We start from the raw sequence: 19,189 nt of genomic DNA on the forward strand, positions 1-19,189 counted from the left end.
CATCAGCTATTACTAGTGTAGCTGGGCCATATTGTGTATTACTCAGTTTCAGTACCTTTAACCTGGACACATCCTACCCAGATACAATTTCAAGGGAAACATGCCTACCCGTCTTCCTATTTTTTTTTTTTTTTTTGCCCAGCAGGAGTGCAGTGGCACAATCGCAGCTCACCACAGCTTCCAACTGCTAGGCTTAAGCAATCCTCCTCGGTAGCTGGGACTTCAGGTATGCGCCACTGCATCCCGCTAATTTTAAAATTTCTTGTAGAGATGGGTTTGTTGTGCAGATTGGTCTTGAACTCCTGGGATCAAGCAATCCTCCTGCCTCAGCCTCCCAAAGCATTGGGATTACAGGCATGAGCCACCACGCCTGGAGGTTTTAATGTGTCAGGCAAAGCACACAACCGCAGCAAGTGGGAAATCCAGCTTCAAGACAATTTCCATTTCTTACCATCTTTTTCCACTTTGTCCATCTCTCCCTGCAACCCTCCTCCATCAATCATCCATTTTGTAAAATGCCCATACTACCTACTCTTACTCTCAAAAATTTCCTCCTGGGTCATCTTAGAAACTTATTATTCAGTCTGCATTTCATTTTGCTTACCTTTCTGTGACACTCATCCAATGGCCTATGGCCGTGTTTACACGGATTTGATATGCTTTAGAAGGCAATTACTTTTATTCATCATTGCCTCCCCTGGGCCCAGCTAGCATGGCACCTGTTACATAAAAAATTCATGTTTTCTGACTGTTCAGTAGACACCATTTTAAGCAACAACTCAAAGGGCCGTTTTCTTGGGATTATTTAAAATGTTTCATTTATCCTTTAGTATTTCAGATGATGTCAGAATATGAAAAATGGACATTTTCCTTTTTTACCTAAAGCCTATCACTTTGCAGGTCATTACTCTTTGCTGTGAATGAGAAAAAAAACAAAAACAAAAAACTCTGGTATGTTAACAAGAGCCAAGAAACTAGTGATTGTTTTTCTATTGCCATTTTACAACTAGTATATTTTACAAATGACCACATTTTATATATCAGCTTACTTACCTTTTATATGTTATTTATTTTTTTGGAGACGGAGTCTCGCTCTGTTGCCATGCTGGAGTGCAGTGGCACCATCTTGGCTCACAGCAACCTCCGCCTCCTCGGTTCAAGCGGTTCTCCTGCCTCAGCCTCCTGATACCTGGACTACAGGTGCGCACCACCACGCCCAGCTAATTTTTGTATTTTTAGTAGAGACAGGGTTTCACCATGTTGGCCAGGATGGTCTCCATCTCTTGATCTCGTGATCCACCTGCCTCGGCCTCCCAAAGTGCTGGGATTACAGGCATGAGCCACTGCACCCGGCCACCTTTTATATGTTATTTTACAGTCTTCATTGTCTTAGCAAAGTCAGAAGAAGTCCAATAACATAATGTCATTAACAACAACAACAACAAAACAACCCAGGATGGGGGCAGTGGCTCAAGCCAGTAAAGTCAGCACTTAGGAAGGCCAAGGTGAGTGGATTGTTTGAGCCCAATTCCAGACCAAACTGAACCCCTCTACTAAAAAAAAAAAAAAGCAAAACAGTAAAAAACCCTTGGTTTTCTAGATAAACTGCCTGATACCATCACTGAAATTATATCATTTTGTGTGTGAGTGATATTAATTTAAAAAAGACAAACTTTGGGTTCTAAAAGGTGACTTAAAGGAAACAAAGCACTTTAAGATCATACTGATATGGGTATCAGGATGGGGTGGAGAAAAATAGAAAATTGGCATTTACATTTTTACTAATAAAAATGTGAGCATCAATAGCTAAGACTTATGTAATGCTTTCTAAGTGCCTGCACGTTTAACCATAACCCTATAAGACAGGTTCCAATATATTCATTTTATAGGAGAGGAAACTGGGCACACAGAGGTTAAGTAATTTGCCCAAGGTCACATAAGAAATGGTATTCAAATAGAGGTAGTCTAGCTACAAGTATCATGTACTTATCACACTGCACTATACTACACTGGCAAGAAACTAAGTTGCTTTCTTGAACAAATCCCTATTCAAATGGCGTGCATATGATTCACTAGGAAAAATCAGACCCATCACCACCTGGCTGAAACCTTTGTTTCAGAAATAAGCATCATATGTACTTGGAGATGATTACTTCCGGATTGCTGTAATAAATATTTGTCAAAAATAGCAATCATCTCAGTCATCATACAGACTTCTTTTCCTTCATTAAAGACTTCCAAAAATAACTCTTCTGTATCAAAAAAATTAAAAATGTCTCAAGAAAGTAATGGTGTAGCAGTGTAAGAGAAGTAAAATTCTGCTAGGGGAAACTAATGAAGAATTTCCCTCATTAAGCTTTTGGGTTGATATATTTCATTAAGACAGAATTAGTTCTGTGTGCTTTGCTTTTTAGTGCTTAGTCTGAGAGGGAATGCAAGAAACCAAAAGTCTTAGGAGAAAAATTGCTTTCATAATTTCAAGTGTAAGCCACAAACAGGCTTTTCTATAAAGGCTTCAAAGCTTGAAGAGATGATAAAAGCAAGCTGTATTCAATTAGACAGTTCAATAAATATGCAAAAATAAAAAACACTTAGCAATCATGAGTATACTATTTGTATTCTGGAAAAAGCAACATATTTCATGCTTTGAATATTTCCTCGAGAATAGTTTTAAAGTTATTTCCTTTTGTAACATTCAAAAGTAAAACACACATATATAATTCCATCAAGGATTCTCTGTATGATTAACATTCTGTACTTTCCTAACAAGTCAAACATGACCACATCTATATTGGAAAGACAGCACTGAGAAGCAACAGCAGGAGAATGCATCATCTGTGTCTGTTTCAGGATTAACAGTTTTGTTAAGTTCAGCAGATGAATGTAACAATGATCATTTGTTTCCAAATACCCAGGTGTTTCTTACTGGCTCCTCACTAACCAATCACATATCTGATAAGACCTAAGTATTTAAAAAAAAGACTGCAGGTGACTCCTTCTCTCTGGTCCCTTTACCAAAGCTCCAAATCACTTATGACATTAATTACAATATTCTGCACTCCAAAAACTATGCAAACACAGGTTTGCTAAATTTTACCTACTTAGCAAACCTACTAAATTTTAAAGTAGAAAAAACACATTCTCATGATACAAACTTTAGTTTTCACATTCACTACAACGTTTTAAAAGCACTCAAACATGAGAATTGAAAATGTGTGTGCTTATTTGGGAGTGGATTACTGCATTTATTCTCCAGAAAAAAAAAGCAGACCTGAGGCATCACATTACTGGAACAATTAAACATGATGACATGTTCTTATCTTCTAAACTTCAACGAAAGCTGCTTGTACAAACTATTTAATGCATATCTGCCCCATTAAACAAGCAAGATGTTTGATGTAGCAGAGAAGCCAGATGCTGAGTCACTTCACTTCTTTCTGTTGCTTCCAGTTGCTAGCATAGTTGCAACTCGTATAAATATATTTAATGTATCCATGTAGATATTCAGCATCCTAGAAAAGAAAATTATGCCCATTACATATGATGCAATTCTAATAGTGATGATTAATTCTTAATATTTACTTCTTTCTAGAAAAGAAGAAAAAGCAATACTATTTGTCTTAGTGATATAAAATGGAAATTAAAAATAAGATGTTTAACTGCCAACTAATGAAATCCTAGACTAGAAAATAGTTAAGGCCTTCCTTTTGGCAGACTCATCTTTTAAATGTTAAAGAGCAGTTTAAAAAAAATCATTATTTTGTTCTCTGACACTCTGCATATATCAACTTGCAAAGAAAACTAGGTGGCAGACAATGAAATAATCAAAACAAGACCAAAGAAACACTTTTATTAAAACCTGTTAGACACAAGTCTGGCATTTTTTTAATATAAAAGACCCACTTCACCCCTCTAAAAAAAAATTCCACAGATCTGTAAGCTTTACAGCAACTTTTTTCCCCTTAAGCCATTACATTAAGTTTTATGTTTAGATAAAGAAAATCAAATTACTTTAAAAAAAAAGTGACAGACACAACGAAACTGACTCAAAAAAATTGTTTAAATAAAATAACCTACTTTGGTAGACTCCAAGAAAAAAGAAAAAAAAAAACATAATAACAATGCCAACTAAAGTTGCCTATCTCTGAAACTAGAATCTTTATACTGAAGAGTTTCTAATTTCTAGAAGTATAAAATAGGCTTTTCTATTAAAAATTGCAAGTCAATTATATACCTTTTCCAATAAATAATACTTGACTAATACATTTCTTCAGTTTTAAAGTCTGCAAAATACACTAACAAAATTAAGTGACCAGTAAGAGCACGTTATTTATTGTACCCTGAGGCTGGGTCACAAAAATAGACAAAATATTCTGATAATGGAATGCACTAAGTTGCAATATAATCAGAGGTTTTTTGGATAGTTTACTAAACAGAGAACAGACCAAACTGCAACAAAAGTAAAATAGGAAATCTGACAAAGCCATTGGTGTGGTTTAAGCTGTGACCCTCCTCCGCCCCCACAACAAAGTATGATGAAATCCTAAGCCCCGGTACACAGAAAGAGCACGATGTGAAGATGGAGGCAGAGACTGGAATGATCCATCTACAAGCCAAGGAATGTCAAGGACTGCCAGCAGTAACAAGAAGCTGAGAGGCAGGGAACAGATTTTCCCTCAGGGCCCTCAGAAGTACAACCCTGCTAACACCTTGAGTTTAGATTTCTGGCCTCCAGAACTACAAGAGAATCAAGTTTTGTTTTAAGCCACCCAGTTTGCGATACTTTGTTAACAGTATCCCTAGAAAACTAATACGGCCATAAAACAAAACATGTCAAATACACACAAGCATCCTTATGTGACAGAGTAACAGTGTTAAGTAAAAAGCATTACTTACGAGTTAATGGGATCATATTTTTGAACTCCATACGCTGGTAACACTTCTGCACGCTTGATTACTTTCTGGGTATCATACAAGAGGAACATGCTGAAAAGAACTAATCCACCATACATTGCCACCGAGTAAAGAGTGGCACCAGCCACAGTGGTAGGTGGAAGAAACATAGATCCTGAAATCAAAATGCAAAAACAATCAAGATTTTTTTTAAAAAAGGATTTCGAATAACTGAGTTTATGATTTATATTACTTAAAAAAAAAAAAACTTCTTGGTATACTGTGCAGGTAAGACGACATCTGGGTATATGTACTGTCTAATCTTATTTATATTAGTTCAAAATCCATGATACTCATTCCTCCAATGAGCCACTTGCCCATTTCACAGGAAGGTTCTTGCATTGCACCAGAACAATATTCATGTTCTCCAGACCAACTTTCCCATTTTAGATGTGTTTGGTAAAGCCAGTAATAATGGTTGACCATGTTGCCATGATTTTTATATGATGCCAATAGTAAAATCCAGTCAAATTAGCATCAATCTTTAAAAAAAGTTTTAAAATAAATGACTCGGTCAATCAGGATATTGGAGTATTTCAGGTTACAGGAAACTATGCACCAAAAATTAAGTGTTAAAACACAGCAGCTTACCCAGTGAGGACACAAAGACGAAACCCAGGCCCACTCCCAGGGGCGCACCCATGTCCAGAAACTTTTCACTGGGTGCACACATGGCCACAGTGGAGAGGCCTCCCACAATGCCAGCTGTGTACCATGCAGCTCTGATGAGAAGAGGACCCCCTAATATTGTCAGAGGAGCCACCACTGCACCCATCACACCTGGAGAAAGAGCAAGTGCTCATTAAGTATTTACTAAATAACAAGCAAAAGGAAAATATCGCTTCTAACATGCCACTTTATATTATACCTTACTGTTTAAGCACCATGATTCAAAAAGTTCTGCCTTTTAGATGATACTACCCCCACCAAATTCTACAACCCAAACTGGTGACTACTCAAATTCTGTATCACAACATTAACACTATTCCTAATCAATCACACTCATAAGCAAACACTAATCTACTTATTTAGTAACCATCAAATTCCATGCAGCTATTTGAATCTGATCTTACCACTAGTTTCTACAACATTCCTATAATTGAGATAAACAAGCTTGAAACAAGTAACTCAAAGTCAAACCTACTACTATCAAAAGCGAAAAGCATACAATGACAAACCTAAAGTGTGGGGACTTCTAAGATAGACACTGCTGTTGCTTTACGTAATAAGGATTGCTAATAGCTTATAAATAATTTTAGTTGTCAGATATTTATAAGTAATTTCATATAAAAATCACAGTAAAAATTTTACCAATAATTTAACCAAGGTAAAGGAACTCCTTAACTGAAAAAAAATCTTAGATAATGCATTCTTTCAGTGCTAAGCAGAATAAGTTACCTTTTACTTAAATGCAGTTTACCTCACAGACTAGGCACAAAGCTATCTTTATACTGAATTTTCAACACTAGTTTAAAGAGTAACATTTCGGCCGGGCGCGGTGGCTCAAGCCTGTAATCCCAGCACTTTGGGAGGCCGAGACGGGCGGATCACGAGGTCAGGAGATCGAGACCATCCTGGCTAACATGGTGAAACCCCGTCTCTACTAAAAATACAAAAAACTAGCCGGGCGACGTGGCGGGCGCCTGTAGTCCCAGCTACTTGGGAGGCTGAGGCAGAAGAATGGCGTGAACCCGGGAGGCGGAGCTTGCAGTGAGCTGAGATCCGGCCACTGCACTCCAGCCTGGGCGGCAGAGCGAGACTCCGTCTCAAAAAAAAAAAGAGTAACATTTCTAGATCAAGCTATATGGTTAACAAGGTATACTATCTCATGATGATGAATAATTTAAAAATACTTTTTGCTCTAGGCAGAACAGTGGGTGAAATTTCTACACAGAACACTTCAATTAGGACTCCTCTCAGTTTTTTGTATTTTGCAGCAACATTTTTAGGACAACTTTCTCTATCCTCAGCTTTTAATTTTTCTAAATACATCAGACAAAAACAACTCTCATATGATGCATACTAGATATAAAGCCCTCCTGGTATTAAACAAAATACACAAAAGTAAATCTCTGCATATACTAGAATGTCAGAAGACACAAGTTTCGTACTGAAGATGTCCATGGTCTTAGTAGCAAAATCAACCTTTCGAAGCAAAGGTCTGGCAAAAAGGCAGCCAGTAACGACTTAAGAAAATTGTGTTTTCTAAACATGAGGTTTAAATTCCATGTAGGTCATTTACAATTGGGAAGAGCCACCCAAAAAAGGTAGTAGTCAAGGTTGTCTCATAACAATTTAAAACAGAACATACCAGAATGTAGCAACCAGGCAAGATGCTTTGGGCCTGGGCTCTGGTCATATGGTATTGATCGTACCAGCATTCCAGCTCCAACCATGGCTGCAAAGGTCATACCAATTGTCTGAAAGACAAGTACTATTAAGAAAAACTGATCCTTATATGAAAACAAAGCAGAAACCCACAGGTTTGAAGTCCAATTAGTTATTTCTAATACACTAGTTGCAAAAATATTAAAGATAATAAATCAAAGCTTAAGGTCAGGTGTGGTGGCTCATGCCTGCAATCCCAGCACTTTGGGAGGCTGGGGTGGGTGGATCACCTGAGGTCAGGCGTTTGAGACCAGCCTGACTAACATGGTGAAATCCCGTCTTACTAAAAATACAAAAATTAGCCAGGTGTGATGGTGCATGCCTGTAGTCCCAGCTACCTGGAGGGCTGAGGCAGGAAAATCACTTGAACCAGGGAGGTGGAGGTTACAATGAGCCAAGATCGTGCCACTGCACTCTAGCCTGGGCAACAGAGCGAGACTCCATCTCAAAAAAAAAAAAAAAAATCAAAGCTTTTATTTTTCTGCCACATTAAAAGCTCTGGGTTGGCCGGGCGCGGTGGCTCATGCCTGTAATCCCAGCACTTTGGGAGGCGGAGATGGGCGGATCAGGAGGTCGGGAGATTGAGACCATCCTGGCTAACACGGTGAAACCCTGCTCTACTGAAAATACAAAAAAATTAGCCAGGCGCCTGTAGTCCCAGCTACTCAGGAGGCTGAAGCAGGAGAACGGTGTGAACCCGGAGGCGGAGCTTGCAGTGAGTGGAGATCGCACAAAAAAAAAAAAAAAAAAAGCTCTGGGTTTATTTCACAGTTTTGGCTAAGTTAGCATGAGTGCCCTCTACTGCCATATATGAGGTTTTGCAGATGGCTTCAAATGCATGGACTGGCATCACATCTTTTAACAATTTTATTCTTGTTGGGCAGAGGTGAAACAAAAACCCGTTAGGGATCCCAAGATAATTAACTCTTAATTAAAAAATATATTTTTGTATAGCACAAATAGGATTTTCTTTAAAATCAGTCAAGCTTACAAATTAATTTTTTAAAACAAGAAAGAATATATATAGCACATAGCTTTGAACTCCATATCTGCTAAATTTTCAACAGAAAGTAGATATCACAGGCCGGGCGCGGTGGCTCAAGCCTGTAATCCCAGCACTTTGGGAGGCCGAGACGGGCGGATCACACGAGGTCAGGAGATTGAGACCATCTTGGCTAACACGGTGAAACCCCGTCTCTATTAAAAAATACAAAAAACTAGCTGGGCGAGGTGGTGGGCGCCTATAGTCCCAGCTACTCGGGAGGCTGAGGCAGGAGAATGGTGTGAACCCAGGAGGCAGAGCTTGCAGTGAGCTGAGATCCGGCCACTGCACTCCAGCCTGGGCGACAGAGCAAGACTCCGTCTCAAAAAAAAAAAAAAAAAAAGTAGATATCACAGCACATGGAAAAGAAAAATGAGAATTAAGATTCTATACTTCTACCCTTCCAGGTTTATGGTTAATTTGGTCCTCATTCCTTTTCTTTGCCTATCTTAGATTTCCAATGTTATAATATTTAAATATTCCTTGTGTATGACAAGAAATGTACTAATATGTAATGGAAAAAAGACAGTGCTAATCTTCAAGAAATTTAAATCAGAGATTGCAAACCTGTAGCCCTTGGAATCAGGCCACAGATGTTTTGTTTGGCAAACTATGTAAAAATAAAAAAAATAAAAAAAAAAAGAACATGGTGAATGGTTTTAGTTGAGAAGGCTACTCTAGATGTCAGTAACCTCTAGATGTCAACAATCTCCTGTGTGACACACCAGGCCTCCTCACTCACCTGTATTATCTGTCTCACCCATGAACATCAAATATTCAACCTCTAACATAAAGTACAGGTAAACAAAACAGTTGGTTTTGCCAAGAATGGGAAAATCTTAACACAAAAAAGCATACTGAGCTGGGTACGGTGGTATGTGCCTGTAGTGTCAGTTACTTGTGAAGCTGAGGTGAGAGGATCACTTGAGCCCAGGAATTCAAGCCAAGCCTATGCAAACATAGAGACCTAGTCTCTATTTTTTTTTTTTTTGGAGACGGAATCTCGCTCTGTCGCCCAGGCTGGAGTGCAGTGGCCGGATCTCAGCTCGCTGCAAGCTCCGGCTCCCGGGTTCACGCCATTCTCCTGCCTCAGCCTCCCGAGTAGCTGGGACTACAGGCGCCCGCCATCTCGCCCGGCTAGTTTTTTGTATTTTAGTAGAGACGGGGCTTCACCGTGTTAGCCAGGATGGTCTTATCTCCTGACCTCATGATCCACCCGTCTCGGCCTCCCAAAGTGCTGGGATTACAGGCTTGAGCCACCGCGCCCGGCCAAGTCTCTATTTTTAAAAAACATTAAAGAGAAAAGAAAAGCATATCAAGCTCCACTCCACCATTTTCTAATGAGAAATAATTACTACAAACTATTTCACACATCCTTGTGGGCAGCACTTTTGGAATATTTACTGCAATTAAATTTTTTAAAGATCTTTTATGATCCAGTCTCACTCCAAACTCTTCATTCCAACCACACTGAACTGGCAGGGCTGCCAACATGCCCCAAAGTTTCAGCCTCCTTAATTCAGTCCATCATGCCTAAGAATACTTCCTTCCATATCTGGTCGACTTACTGAAGTATTGTATCATCATCTCAAAAGCTTTTTCTAGTAGGTACCCTGGCTACCCAGGAGCAAGATCAGATACCTCTCCTCAGAAGCACTTGGGACAAACTTTGACATTATCTGCATGTCTATGTGTGTATTTGTATATATATGTCTGTCACACCCAAAAGGTTACATCTGCATCTCTGTAACACTTGTCTTTGGCTTTCCCAAGTATTTTCTGTATTACTAACAGTGGAAGAGGGTAATCTTTTGCCCAGAAGGGACTGGGATATGGCCCAAACACAAAACTTCTTTGAAGCCTCATTTTACAGCCTAAAATTTTAGGTAAGTATTGCCATGTTTATTACAAAAGTATTGTTTTAAATAATTTGCTTTTGATTAAAACTGACATCCCCAGTGAGAACATTATGTGCCTTTGTGAACCTCTGGTCTGGGAGATTCATGACATCTATGTGAAAAGCATCATCCTAAAAATACATAAACGTCCAAATAGCTATGCTACTGTTAATGGCTATCCTTTAGTAAAGTATAATACAGTGAAAATATTATGGATTTTGGTCCCTATGTGGGGAATCAGTGTTACATGAACTCTTCTAACTCTCCTTCCCCTCCAGTCTCACCCTCTGCTCTAGTTCAGGTTCTCATCCCTCATTTCAGATCTTACAAGATCTTACAAAGGCACAGCTGGTACAGCTGCTCCATGTCTCTTCCACATTGGTTCTAAAAACTCAAATATAAATCACGCTTTTGTTGTTCCAGTATCTCCAGTGGCCTCCGATTGCTTAGGTTCTCTCCTCAGCTTGACAATCATATCCTTTCTAACCATATCTTCTTCAACATCCAGACCTCAAACACTTGAATTTCCCTCTAATGGGATTGCAAGTCACCTCTAAAATTAGGTTTTCCTACCTCCTCTTCGCTTAAACTGGTAAAATTGGACTGCCCTTGTCTACTTAAAAAAAATTTGTTTTTAATTTTTAAAACTTTGTATTTATTTAAAAATTACCAACGGTGCCTCACTACGTTGCCCAGGTTGGTTTCAAATTCCTAGGCTCAAGCAATCTTCCCGCCTCAGCCTCCCAGAATGCTGGGATTACAGGTGTGAGCCACTACACTTGGCCCTCTTGTCTACTCTAAACTAAATGAAACATGTTAGCCTTCAACAACCCTGATTAAATAAACTTCTCCTTCATGGACCTTGCCTAACTGTTCAAGACAGAAACTCTCGACTGACTTTGCACTTTCTTACTGCGTATCTGTGCCATTTATTCCAGTTCATCTCTTCTACCAAATAGCAGAATACGGCACACATATTCAAATTCTCGTATCTAGCAAAATAACAAGGGCTCTAGAGAAACTCATTAAATATAAAAATCTTCTATAAGGTCAAGAATCTTAGGAATAGTAGCAGCAGCACTATTCTACCCTTAACTGCATAAAATGGCAGGTTTTTGTAACGGGCATTTCCGTCAGATTTCTAAGATGATTTTGCATTTATTTTTTTAGTAAACTGCTACAAATTAGAGGCTGTTTGATATCTGCTGCTAGACAAGAACACTGTCCTTGTAAGTTTGATTTCTAACTCCTCCGGTATTATTCAAATATGTGTTTAATAAAGAATAATAGCTGACCTACCCAGAATTAACTTCCTACTTTATCTCAGCTGCACTAATACAGATTGAGTATGCCTCATCAGAAATGTTTGGGACCAGAAGTATTTCAGACTTCAGATTTCAGACTATTTATCATTATACTTCATTGCTGTTAGGGTTCAGGATCCCTAATCCAAAAACCCAAAATGTGAAGTGCTACAATTTTCTTTGAGCATCATGTTGGCACTACAAATGTTTTGGATTTTGGAGCATTTCTGGATTTTAAATTAGGGATGCTCAACCTGTAATTCATACATTATTTGAACAAAAACTTGTTCAATACAGTATTCTTTCCATTTAATATCCCCTTCCCTTCAATATATTTTATCTCATCTGTTGATCTTCAGATGAAAAAGGAAAACAAAAACATCTGACTTACCACCAAAGAGCCTCTCATCATGAAGTTCATGAGAACAGGCGTTCTGCTTATTGCAATGGCAGACAAAGCTGTTAAACCAATACTCCCTGCTAAGTACATATAGGTGGAATGAATTCTATCCTTCACATACTGAGGCCAAATTCTGTAAGAAACATGACATGATTAATTTATAAAATTACAGATTTGATTTCTGGTTGAGTCATACACTAGGTGGGCGACCTCGCGATAAATCATTTTCTACTTTAAATGTTATTCACTTCATTTATCATGGAAATAATTATGATAATTATGCATACCTGGGAATTACTGTAAGGATTAAATGAGATAAAATATACAAACACATATAAAAAACAATATATTTTTGGCTGGGCGCAGTGGCTCACACCTGTAATCCCAGCACTTTGGGAGGCCAAGGTGGGTGGATCACTGGAGGTCAGGAGATCGAGACCAGCCTGGCCAACACGGTGAAACCCCATTTCTAAAGACACAAAAAATAGCTGGGCGTGGTGGCGGGCACCTGTAGTCCCAGCTACTCAGGAGCCTGAGGCAGGAGAATTGCCTGAACCTGGGAGGCAGAGGTTGCAGTGAGCTGAGATCACACCACTGCACTCCAGCCTGGGTGACAGAGCGAGACTCCCTCTCAAAGAAAAAAAAAAAAGAAAAAAAAAAAAAAAAACCAAACAACAACAACGTATTTTCTCCTTACTTAAATACATATAACCTTGCTAAAAGATTTTTATTTAGATTTGAATAAATAAATGTCAAAGAAGCAAGAAGAGATTATGTATGTGTATACACAAAGACTGGACACAAAACATTCCAAAGTGACTAAAGATAGGAATGAAAAGAAAACTGGAATTTTTGTTTTAAGGTTGGAGTTGTTTAGGAACAATTTACTTAAAATAATTTACTTACACAGCCTTTTCAATAGCTCCAATCTCATTAGACAGTCCCAACCCATAGTAGCACAATGCCCCAAGACCAACAGCAGCCCCTCCAGCAACAAACCATCTCCCCATCTGATCAACTGCAGAACACAGAAGGAAATGCAGGTTAGTACTGGCACATCTGGACAAAGCCTTTAAAATATTTATGAAGGGAATCAAATAATGTATCATATTTAATAACAGCCATAATCAGGGCATATGGGGCACAGAAACTGCCTCAATGTTAGGTAATCAGTAGAAAAAAAACACTCCCGAAACAAAGGTATAAAAATCAGTACCAAAAAGAAAGAATCAGACTTGGTGAATCTTCAACCTCACTCCAACAATATTTGAGGGGCAGTATGTCTGTAGATGTGGAGCTACTTCTGTGACACACACTATTTTACTAATAAGAGGCTGAAGTATATTCACATGACATTCATGGAAAGTAAAAAATGAGAAGGAAATGTTAACAGTCATACCACACTGCCTGGTATTAACACAAATGATGCTTTACATGGAAATCAAGAAAAAACAGAAAGAAAATATAATCAGTGTTTATGCAGCAGAATCAAGTGAGAGGCGGCTCCTGTTTTAGGGTACTGACAGACAACTAACTTATCAACTCTAACTCAACAGAGGTATTCATAAAGTGCATCTTATTCTTTTAGTCTAATTCGTTTACTAAGAATATTACCAGGCTGTCACTACATAATTTGCATGATTTGGTCTCTACGGTCAAATCAGAAAGAAATGACCTGAAGGATACTGATTAGGGCTCTCTCCCATCGTAAAGACATTTTGTAAGATTATTAAGGAGCAGTGGGGTATTCTTTGAATCGCTTTAGGATGATTAACAATCTAGTTTCTGAACTTGTGAAGCTGATATCCAAACTGAACCAAACTGGCAATACGTTAAAGTACTGCCTCCTGAGGCCCTATGTGAGCAATCAGTTAAAGGACTCTTCTTGGACAGCTAGGCTTTTACTAACATCTATGTGTTGGCGATTTATTCTTAATCTGAAACACACACAAATATTATATGCTTGAATGAGGATTCTACACACTTAAAATGAACTTTCTCAACAGACTATACCTTTTGGACTATGGCATATTAATAACCCTTTTCTTTAAAAAAAGGGAAAGTAAGGCCGGGTGTGGTGGCTCAAGCCTGTAATCCCAGCACTTTGGGAGGCCGAGACGGGCGGATCACGAGGTCAGGAGATCGAGACCATCTTGGCTAACACGGTGAAACCCCGTCTCTACTAAAAAAAAAAAAAAAAAAATACAAAAAACTAGCCGGGCGAGGTGGCGGGCGCCTGTAGGCCCAGCTACTTGGGAGGCTGAGGCAGGAGAATAGCGTGAACCCGGGAGGCGGAGCTTGCAGTGAGCTGAGATCCGGCCACTGCACTCCAGCCTGGGCGACAGAGCAAGACTCCGTCTCAAAAAAATAAAAAAAGGGAAAGTAAAATTTCCCCTGGAATAAGTATGATTGACAACCACTGAATCCAGCGCAAAGTACCAAACTTTGCTGGGTTGTCAGATCTCAAAATAATGATGTGGTCTTCCCAGAAAATGCAAATACACACACAAATACACATATGTTTTTAGGAAGTTGTTCATGGACCTCTTAAAACACATCCATAGATTCTAGGTTAAAAACTAAAGACAGCCACCTACTTTTAAATATTTTTTCCATCGATGGTTCAAATGCTGCCTCTTTGAGTTCTTGACCAGTTCTCCCACGCCGGATCCCAAATCTTGTTTTGGTGGCATATTCCTGACACACATGCAAACAAAGACATGGACCACCCACATGAAAACAGACATCAATAAAATAAAATGCAAGATCTCTTTACATGAGAAAACTCTAGTTAAACAAAGTTGGTACTTTCTATATACGTAACTTCACTATGAAAATTTATTAGCCAACTTAAAAAACTAAATGTAAAAATAAATAAGTAAATGTACACCCTTCCTGTGCTTCACCTTTGGTAGTAATTATATTCTTGTAATTCATTATATTCTTCTTAGTTTCAATTTCAGAAAAACTGTTTCTTTTACACGCTATAGATTTACATACCTAGAATTACGATATTTTAAATCCTAACCAAATATCAAGATGAGAATCTATTAGCATTTTTAAGAAATGCATTCTATAAGCATTATTAGCTATATTTCGTCATCTGGGATGTGTATTCAAGAAAGGCATCTTTCCTTAACACAAAGCCAAGAGGAGGGAAGACTACTACCTCCATTTTGGCTCTTTTTCAACAGTGGAACAGTTAATTTAAAAGAGAAAAAGTCTCCTTCTAGCTTCTGTATATTGTCCTCATTACCTCACACTTTAAGCCTTATAATTTGAATGCTAGAAGATAAATCTATTATAAAGATGGGTTTCTTTCTAATGTGGGGGAAAAAAAGAGAGATCAGCCTGTTACTGTGTCTATATAGAAGGAAGTAGACAGAAGAGACTGCATTTGGTTCTGTATGTGAGATGCTGTTAATCTGTGACCCTACCCCCGACCTTGTCCTTGCAAGAGACATGTGCTGTGGTGACTCAAGGCTTAATGGATTTTGGGCTTTGCAGGATGTGCCTTCTTAAACAAGTGCCTGAAGGCAGTTTGCTGGGTAAAAGTCATCACCATTCTCTTGAGATTTTCTCAAGTACCCAGGGACACGCACACTGCCAAAGGTTGCAGGGACCTCTGCCTAGGAAAGCTAAGTATTGTCCAAGGTTTCTCCCCATGTGATAGTCTGAAATATGGCCTCGTGGGAAAGACCTGATCGTCCCTCAGCCTGACACCCGTGAAGGGTCTGTTGCTGAGGAGGACTAGGGCAAGAGGAAAGAAGGCCTTTTGGCGGTTGTTGGCAGTGGAGATAGGGAAAAGCATCTGTCTCCTGCCCTGGGCAATGGAACACCTCGGTGTAAAATCCGATTGTATGCTGTTTACTGAGATAGGAGAAAACCGCCTTAGGGCAAAAGGTGAGACTTGCTGGCTCAATGCTGCTACAAAGTTTATGGAGATGTTTGCATATGCATATCAAGGCACAGCATTTTCCTTTAAACTTATTCATGTCACAGAGATCTTTATTCATATGTCTTGCTGATTTTCTCCCTACAATGATCCTATTATCCTGCCACTCCCTTATTTTTAAGATGGTAAAGAAAATTATCAATAAACACCAGGGAACTCAGAGACCATGCTGGCGCCGGTCCCCTGGGCCCATTTTTTCTTTCTCTATACTTTGTCTCTGTGTCTCATTTCTTTTCTCAAGTCTCTTGTTCCACCTAACGAGAAACACCCACAGGTGTGGAGGGGTAGGCCACCCCTTCATCTAACCTGACAGATATTATCAATCTCTAAATAAGAGATAATTTCTTTAGTAATTTATTAATAAGCTATTGGCCAACTGGTAATATCCCCGGGTTCTTAAACTTCTGACTATGTGCTCCAAGATCTCCGTTACGCCACATAACTCTCAATCCCTCACAATTTACTCTAAATTTTCTAAATGAGAAACTCCAGAAGCTGTAAGCAAAGCCAAAGTTACAGAAACTCATTTTCTTTTTCATATGGGATAAGGAGGGACCAGAATGATACAAACTAATGGGGAGAAAGAGCTGACGGGATATTATCAGGGCTAACTGACGTATAACACACTAAAGGTAGAGCAGCCACACTCTGCCAAAAAGAAAGGGCACAAATGGAAAAAGAAGCAATATAAAAAACATTCAGATTATCTTTACCCTGCTGGGTGTTAACAGCCATTGATTCTTCGTGATGGAATTCTTCACAACAGGGGAGGCCTTGGTGAAAGCTGGGTGGAAAACCCTAGAAGGTAGTGTCCGGAGACACACTAGCCTTGCAGCCAACATGGTGGTGGTGCACCAGGTCTACCAAGCAGATCTGAAATGCTAGTAAAAAAAGGCAAAAACAATAAAAAGAACATAAACAAAACAATCCACTAACCAATTAAGAGAAGGACATACAGAGTCAGAGTCAAGAAGGAACAAACTATTTTTTAGTAGAAAAGGAAATAAAGCCAACTTTTTAATTTTTAGCGATGAATTCTTTGCCCAATCATCCCTTGGTAATACAAGAAACCCATCCCAGAGAACACAGCTGAGGATGGAGGAACAAATTAGGTTTAAGTCCCAGTTTGACCAATAACAAAATAGATGATTGCAAAAATTATGTGTAACACAGAATGGCTGTTAAATGGATGTGTTACACCCGGGTCTATGACGGCGTTTACAAATGTAGTTTTGGCTTAAGATTCATACCAGTATCCAGTGGGAAAATTTAAAATAATCTACATAACTTTTGGTCAGAGAAATAGTGTCATCTAAAGAGACATGAATAGCTCTTCTGCATTACAAAGCTAAAAGATATTAAAAGAAGCCAACTATATGAATTTCAGCTAATCATACCAAAGAATACTTTCCTTCAACATAAGATATAAAATTATTCTAAGTTAACCTATTATATATGTCCTACTATAATGCGTAAAGGACATTTAGTCTTTCAAAGTAAAATCGGTTACCAACCAGGTTTCCCTTACATTAGACTCCCTCAATGGTGTCTTCAAAAGAAAAGCGTGCTAAAAACTGGATTATCTTAGCTCCAGGGCACATCATACTAGATGGGTGGTCAACCAGAAGTCAGCGGATCCTGTTTCTGTAATGCTACAGTAAGGTGACTATTATAGATCAGAATGAAATGACAAGTGTAAACCAACTGGGGCTACCAGCCCATCTCTGCCAATGATTCGTAGTGAATTTTAGGCAGGTGATATCCTTCTGGGTCCATTTCCCCATCTGTAACATAACGATTCCCAGTATTCAGACTACAGCGTTGACCCCTGGACTACCTGCTTGAAAGTGACCCGGATGCATCTTAAAATGTAGGCTCCTGTGTCTTTCTTTGCTCCTAATGATTCTAGCTCTAGGAATAGGACCAAGAATATGTGTTTTAACGAACACTCCAAAAGCTAAGAACTACTGCTTTAAGATACCCGAGCGTCCTCCGAGCTCTGCAACTTAACTGAAAGGTCTTAATACTCGGCACCTGGCCTTTGGGAAAACATTCAGCGCTTTTGGAACTTTCGTGCCATTACATCATCTCAACCTATGGCTGCCCTGTATCTTTCTCAGTACTCAGCCCACTGGGTGGGGCCGAAGAGGTTCAGCTCAGAGTGACCTCCATGTGGCCTAACAGCCCAGAGCGGGAATCCCACTTCTGACACGTTAGAAGTGACCTTGTGAGGGGTGTGGATCTCTAAGACTCAGATTTCTTTGCTACAAAATAAGGAAAATACTACCGACCCTAATCCAAGGGCTTATGCCTCCGTGAGCATTGGATGAGTTTGGGTGCCTGGTCCCCGAGAAAGTTCACCCAGCCCACTAGATTCGGATGAGAACCTGGCAGCAAACCTCCACATCAACTCACAACACCTCTGTCCGCGCCCCAGGTGCCGCTACCAGCGCAGCGGCTGTACGGCCTGGCCGCAAGGATGACTCAGCACCTTGGTGCCCCGGGACAGAAGCACAGCTACAATAGCCCTTGCGCGCCTGAGCAGGACCTTGTGGCCGCCGCCCTCACCACTGGGTCACCCACAGGACTGCGACCCCAACGCGCAGGCCGGCCCTGACACACCCAGCAGCACCGCTGCTACCAGCCCTTCCCTCCGCACCCAGCGGTCCCGTGAGGGCGGCTGTCAGGAGCACCGGGGATCCCGGGCGCCCGCCAGCCAGCCGGAGCATTACCTCGGTCCCCGGTCACCTTCGCCGCGTAGTTTCCCTTCCGGGCCCCCAGCACGCTCCTTACAGTCTGAAAGCGCACAGTTCCGCCAGCGCACCGCATGACGCAACATCGAGAGGAGGTAAATAGTACGAGTAGCCAATCACTGGCAGGCCTCTGTCGGAAACGCGGGCACAGTGGGGGAGGAGGGGTTCCGGGTTACGGAGGCGGGGTTCCAAATTGGTGGGGCGGGGCCAGTTGAGGATAGTTGCAGGGAACGTCATAATCAGCGTCCATTTTGCGTGTGGGCATGGGAGTCGTCTGGGCCATCTATGTTCTGGGCAGCGGATGTCTCTTTTGCTTTTAGCCTTTTCACGCGCCGCAGATATAAGAATTATGTACAAATTGAAAGAAAGTAATGTTAGAGTTAAAAATTATTCCGTTTATTCCGTTCCTTTCTGTTTGAAGAACTTTTTGTCCCTTAATTTATTGTGAGATAAATATCGTTCCAAATGTGACTGCTTCTGAGCGGAGTCATGCGGT

General features: G+C 40.0%; 1 protein-coding gene across 1 annotated transcript; it reads right to left on the minus strand.

Moving 5' to 3' along the window:
• Positions 1-2,599: 2,599 nt before the first annotated feature.
• Positions 2,600-18,878, minus strand: GHITM (growth hormone inducible transmembrane protein). Its single transcript, XM_010376329.2, has 9 exons — positions 18,673-18,878; positions 16,654-16,821; positions 14,583-14,682; positions 12,892-13,003; positions 11,977-12,118; positions 7,265-7,373; positions 5,545-5,733; positions 4,897-5,068; positions 2,600-3,512 (listed from the first exon to the last, which is right to left on the minus strand). Exons 2-9 carry the CDS (start codon positions 16,780-16,782, stop codon positions 3,428-3,430), a joined length of 1,038 nt encoding a protein of 345 aa, XP_010374631.1. The 5' UTR covers positions 16,783-16,821; positions 18,673-18,878; the 3' UTR covers positions 2,600-3,427.
• Positions 18,879-19,189: the final 311 nt, after the last annotated feature.

The sequence above is a fragment of the Rhinopithecus roxellana genome, chromosome 11, assembly GCF_007565055.1.
Source record: "Rhinopithecus roxellana isolate Shanxi Qingling chromosome 11, ASM756505v1, whole genome shotgun sequence".
NCBI lineage: Eukaryota > Metazoa > Chordata > Mammalia > Primates > Cercopithecidae > Rhinopithecus > Rhinopithecus roxellana.